This window comes from Capronia epimyces (assembly GCF_000585565.1).
Source record: "Capronia epimyces CBS 606.96 chromosome Unknown aczIQ-supercont1.2, whole genome shotgun sequence".
NCBI lineage: Eukaryota > Fungi > Ascomycota > Eurotiomycetes > Chaetothyriales > Herpotrichiellaceae > Capronia > Capronia epimyces.
In genome coordinates, this window is record NW_006912905.1 from 2711809 (window position 1) to 2718241 (window position 6433).

Sequence of the window (6433 nt, forward strand, 5' to 3'; positions counted from 1 at the left end):
AGACGAGTGCAAATGCAAAAAGGCGCCTTTGGGATAGAAGCAGCAAGACGGCAGGCATGTTTCGAGAACAAGTGTATGGAACTATGTAAGTTGTTGTTCCGCGTCACAGTGCGTGGGCGGGATGCGGCTCTCTGAAATTCGGGGACCGCGACGCGTGTGCGACTGTGTGACGTGCGTGCCTGGCCGAGTCGCGGGTCTTGACCATTTTACATTGGGCATGCTCCTCCAAACTCCCACAACCCTTACAATAACAATACTGACTGACCAGACACCTCCAGCTGCTCACTTGCTAACCTTGTCCCCGTGCTCCGTTTACAATGAGGTCTATACCCGACACTGCACTTCTCGAGCTTCAGACTACCTGTTTCACCAAACGTATAGCCGACGACTCTCGATCCGCACTCCTCCGCCAATGATCCTACTAAAAGGAATGTACCGGTTGTCGATGGCGAGTTTCTCCTTTGCCGTATTGAATACCTTAAGACAGAGTCAAGTACTCTCTCTGTACGGGGTACTTCGTCCGCAGTAAGGAATGGGGTCAGTACTAGTGTTGAGAGCCTACAGAGTACGGAGTATCTCAACATGTCGGTGAAATGGCCGCCGAAAACAGCGGTCGTAGGCGCCGCTTTTGGCCTCCTCTACACCCGCACGCGTGGCCCTTCAACACCCCGATCTCACGTAGCCCTGTGGTTTCGTCGTAATGTCAATGTTTTTTTCTATACACCTCCGCTTGCCCCTCGCACTATGCCAGCTACATCCCTCGACCGAGTTTCTCCTATCTTTCCATTTATTATATAAAGCCGTTCCCTATCCTTCGACGATTTACCCTCTGTTCATCATGTCCCTCTATCTTCACCTAATCTCTAGCCCTCTGCGACGGCGCTCGTTTAACTCTCTACTATGGCAATCACCCGCAGCCGCTGCGCAGCACGAAGCTCAAGGAAAAACTCAAGGCCGAAGAAATCGTTCGCCGCGGTGGTCGGCCATCTGGACTCTGGAACTGACATCTGCCCGCCGGCGTATGAGGACAGCACCCTAAACGGCATTGCATCTACATGGAGACGTTGGACTAGGTCAGGCTTTCCTTCTACCGCAGCAAGTGTATCACATTAGCCTTACCTTAGCTAACTGATTTCCCTATAGATTCTGTGAACACGTTTACCGCGAGACCGGGCACTTCTCCTCCTCTGATCCTGTCGAAGTATGCCGAAAACACTTAACCTACCAAGTCACTAGAGCCTTTCTTGAATATAACTGCGAGCAGTCCTCTCGTACGAAAGCCTCGTCACTTTTTATCTTTGCCAGAATATAGAGGATGGCCGTACTTCAGCACACGTCTAATCCGGTTGATTATATTATCAAGATAGATATGAAGAATGTATAAGTCCTGGACTCCCCGATAAGCGTTATATACTAACTTGATATTTACGAATCAGTTTATTATAGATAAGCTTATTAACGAGTATGAACTTAGTAAGGAGGGTCGGTTCCGACAGAATATGGATTCCGACGACATCTTTAGTCTTGCCCATTTCTTTTAGGTTATTAACGATAATCCCTATCCTCTCGAGCGAGACCGAATTCAGCATTGGACGCTTACTATATTTTGTGGCTCTACGACCGTACGCGCGGAGACTGTGGTGGAATCTAGTTGCTACTATGGTCGCAATGATGCCGTACAATATAGAGACATCCAGCTGTACGCTATGCGTGACCCGGACCACCCGCCCCGAGGCGTGAAATTGGGTATGCATATTCGGCTTCGTCTCCTTAAAGGGAAACGAAATAGAGGTAATCCGTGAGTTCTCACCTCAGTCACTATGCATATTACGTAGGCCCTGAACAATATCTGCTAACTAGGTCAGGCCTGTGATTAAGTTTACCGAACGTCGTGACACACTATGCTTCTGCCTCGTCAAATTCATCCTTGGTTATACATTCCGCGATTCAGCCTTCGCAAGCCCTTGGATCCGTGATCCAATGGATTTATGGAACATCAAAATCCCCAGTCACCTTGAATCTATCCCGATCGAATGGGCACTAGACTGGAGATTTGCTCCTGTCCTTCGCCGAAGCGTCCGAAACTCGATAGGTAAGATTGCAACGTCTCCTAATCAAGCAAGTCAATACAATTAGATAGCCACCTGGAACCGACGACTCGGACGGGCATTTGGAATGAAAGAGCCGTTTGAATTCAAGATGCTTCGTCGTACCGCCGCAGCCGCTATAAACAGTAAGACCGCTTCCGTCCCTTCTTTCTACGTATAAGATTAACCATATCAGAAACTACCCCTTCTAGTGTACGTAATCAGGTTATAGGCCATACCCATGATGGAATCTACCAGCGTCACTACCAGAATGATGTAGTGGACGTCGACATCGTTGCTGCTATTCTAGAGAAACCTTCGGACGAACGCTCCATGCGGCTCCTTGGCCACGTTTCTCTACGCGCGACCCGAATGCGCCTACCAGCCTGACCTCGGCTCAACGACGCCAGCTTAACTCGAAACCAGAGATCTAGGCAGCTAGAGAAGGATGGCTCCAAAGTATAAAGGCAATTCGGCGCGATTTTGTTACTCTCTCTAAGGCGAGAAAGCTAGCCTAGGGGACTCCCGAATTACGAACTCGACTTTCTGAGCATGATAAGCTATTCCGCACTTACAAGAAGATATTGACGAAAGAAGAGACCGACGAACTACAATCGGTCAGAGCCGAATATTTCCAGACGTTGGGTTCGACCTGTTTGGAGAATCAATACACCGGACAAGAGGAGGCTGTTGGTCCTACTCCTGCTACATTTGCATTTTCCGAGCGTCAGGAGCTCGCGAGGCTGCTCTTCCCAGCCCCCTACGAGACACCCTCCTATGACGACCAGATTTAAAATAGTGCTTAGATCGTCCGTCTTCTATACGCTCTCTACGGTCGCCGGGATAGTCAGCGACCGCGTAGAGCCAAGCAGAAGTACGCCGCGATAATGGTTTATGTATCCGTACTAATAGGAATAAGGTAATCCACTGCATCCTGCAATAAACTAATATGAGGGGTGCATCCGATGGCCTCTACCGTGTTGCATTTCGTGTCTGACTGACACGATCCAATACTTCGAGGATTGGATCCATCGATGTTAGGTGTCACGAATGGTTCCTCAAGGAGTCACGTGTTCGAGTGAAGGTACTGATAAGCGGAAGAAGATGTTTCGATGCGTATGCTAGAGCAAGGGTGTCTGTATTCAGAACGAAAACTATTGATGAAGTGTATCACCTAGTTTGTGAACGAAGTTGACTACGAAAGGAGAACTATGAAAGGTGGGTGAAGCCCACAACTATATAGACGTAGGAGATTCATGATGCTTCGTCCTGCTCAGTGATGCTCAGCCTGATCACTACCGATCACGACTGATCACCTTGCATGACCACGCAGGGCTGCCCAGTGCTGCTCAGTCCGAGCTCCACTGAGCACGACTGATCATTTAGCATGATCACGTGCACCCCGTGTCCCTTCTTTCCTTGGTCCGTCATACCTTCCTTTTCCGGATGGTCCCCGGGGGGTCAGATTTCCCTCTTCTGGGTTGGGTCCTTGACATTAGGTCTCGAGGAATGTGGTTCACGAGTAGGGAATTGCAAAATGCCTAGATATCTTTCCAGAGTCAAAACATGGAACTACTCCCCCAAGGCACTTTTCAAGGATAAATAGCTAGGGGGTGAATCCTTTGAGAGATTATAGCAAACACCTTTTTCGTTTCGGCGTCTATATTTACTCTCTACTACCCGCGCTCGAAATCATGTGTACCTTTGGCATCGCAGACAAGGAATATGACGAGTGCCTCCAACGCCCAGACAAGCACAAGGAGCGGAAGCTGCTATGTAAAAGATATCCCGCCTTAAGGGCTAAAGGAAAACGCTGCGAAGGAAGCGCGTTCGTGCATGATGAATCACGTGATGTGATTCTTTCTTACTAGCTAAGAAGTCGATGCTCGTATTGCCGCGATTCAGCAGTGTCAGTGGTAATTGCGAAGCAAGACGTCGTGGGTTTGTCTACGCCTCGTCGAATACTATCAGCTCACGCCCTCAATAGGTTGATGTTACTGGATAGCCAATCACTCCTTCGAGACATCAACTCCAGAGAAGGACCGCCAGTAATTGAACATCCAGGGAGAATCGTCTCGTTGCAGCTCGAGAATGGCTGTTCAATACGTTTAGGACGCAAACGGTGGAGTTTAGCTACTGTATCATTCAAAGTCAACGTTAAATGTAATCTGTCATTTGAGCCACGTAATATCAGGGATAAAACATCATTGGTCTAAAGTAGGCCTGTAAATAAACGACCGCTCCCGAATCTCTCTTGTTTTTCCATCTCATCATGTACTATACATTCACGCTACTGAAGACATACGTGAATAATCGTAGCCTTCCGTCAACTTCTACTATCGAGCGACTAGATCGTATCGACGTTAGAAAATCAGGCAATATATACGCCCTCGATACGCGACGAGTGGTGAAAAGATATAAGAGCGACAATAATGCCGAGATTCGTGCCGAACGAGAAGTTTATGAACGCCTAGGCTGCTATCCTAATATTGCGAAATTTCTAGGCGCTCTAGATAATAGTTCTATTATCCTCGAGCGCGGACAAGTACTTCGAGATCGACTCTCTAAGTAAACGAGTGCTCGTTCTATTCCTTTACGCACAAAATATCGCTGAATTAAACAGGCGGCTACGGGGTTACAATACCTACATAACTACAATATTATCCAGGCTGATGTGGGATGTCGAAATATGATCATCGCTCACGGTGATTTAAAACTCATCGACTTCGAAGGCTGCAGCATTGATGGGAAAGGGCCGACTTCCTCGTATAAGTGGTTTAGCTACAAGCCATCAACGCCCCGCGCCACGGTGCAGACCGATATCTTTGCCCTGGGCTGTGCAATCTACGAAATTGTGACCGGCAACCCCCCACATTATGAGTTAAAGGGAATGAAAAACGCACAAGAGCGCGTCGAGCGTCTATACGAAAGCAATCAATTTCCGGATGTGGCCGATCTGCCCATGGGAGCCATAATGCTTGATTGTTGGCATGGGAAATTTAAGTCTATACGTGAGGCTGTCGAGAGGATTGAACTGCTCAGGCAGTCTACCACCAAGTCACGGTACATCATAAGCTGGTGGAGAATGATGACCGTGCAATGCCAGCCAAAGTGGCGGTTGCAACCCAGCGAAGATAGACCCTGAGCGATGGCCAAAGACACGGTCTGTCGAAGACTTAAAAGGAATTAGTTGGCTCGGGCTACATGGTACACAATGATCCAGGAGATCAGCGCAACACTGGATGCAAAAAGCAATATACTTGCACAAAATCACTTGCGCTGTTCTTATCGACCACAACTCCTGATTCCGGCGTGAAGCTGTCTCGCTGCTTGCTAGCTATACTGCATCCAGCCGTAGCTCTTTCCATTTCTTGCCTCTTTTCTCTCACGGTCTAACTCTGCTTAAGACCCAGCGTGGTGGGAATTGAAAGCTGCCTAAGCCGAGTAGTTAATGACAGTCAACGAGAAAACTCCTTGGTTGCCCTATCCTTCCCTCTTCCTCCGACTTGTGCTGCCGACACACCTCTTTTATCCTCTCTTTCTTGGACGTAAGCCTAGGTCGATGTGTCATCAGCCCGTAAGCCGCGTCCGTGCTATCGATTGTAGTAACGCAGAATTCGACGTAGGCCAATTCTGCCGAGTATACCTCGTTTACTCTTGGAGTTCGCGCGCGCTTCCGTCTCTCGTCAGGAGGTGCCAGGAAATGGGCTCGAACGGTCCCCATAGACTCGTTCTGGACGCGAGTATTGGGGGAATCAAGGATAAGCACGGGCTGGCCAGTGATGGGAATCGGTTCTGGTTATCGACGTCAGGAAGGTCTCAGTCCACCTAGATCGGCGTGACAGCGTGCTTGCGAGATTTTTGCTATTAGGTGGCAGAGCGGAGCCCTAGGGGAAGGAGATGTGGGAGAAAGCGAGAACGGTCTTATTGATACCGCGTCGTGTAATAGCAACAGAATAACGAGAGGAAATGACTTCGACCAGCCCGGGAAGGCGGGCGCAGGTCCAACATATAGGCTCCGTCAAAGCGGCGAGGGATGGCTGCGGTCGGCTCGCCGCAGCAGGTTTAGGCCGCCATTTTACCGACATTGAGAATAGTCAACAGACCGCGGGCTGACTACAGAGTGGAGGTTTGCCCGTGGATAGATGGAATGGAAAGATATCACTATCTTAACTGCACTACTTATCTCGCTTTTGGCGAAATCGTGACAGGAATGCAAGTTTGGAATGCGGTGGTGGGTGTGACACCTCAGACGTTGGCGATGGCTCCTTACTTTTTTGATAGAGGTAAGCAAGAAGTCTTTCGGATGAAAATGTGTCAGGATGATCATCCCCGAGCTTGCTCTT

At 48.9% G+C, this 6433-nt stretch overlaps 1 protein-coding gene across 1 annotated transcript; it reads left to right on the top strand.

Annotated features, from left to right (window-relative positions):
• Positions 1-4359: 4359 nt before the first annotated feature.
• A1O3_02791 (serine/threonine protein kinase) lies at positions 4360-5232 on the top strand (the record flags this gene model as incomplete). Its single annotated transcript, XM_007732931.1, has 2 exons — positions 4360-4632; positions 4711-5232. 2 exons carry the CDS (start codon positions 4360-4362, stop codon positions 5230-5232), a joined length of 795 nt encoding a protein of 264 aa, XP_007731121.1.
• Between the last annotated feature and the right edge of the window lie 1201 nt (positions 5233-6433).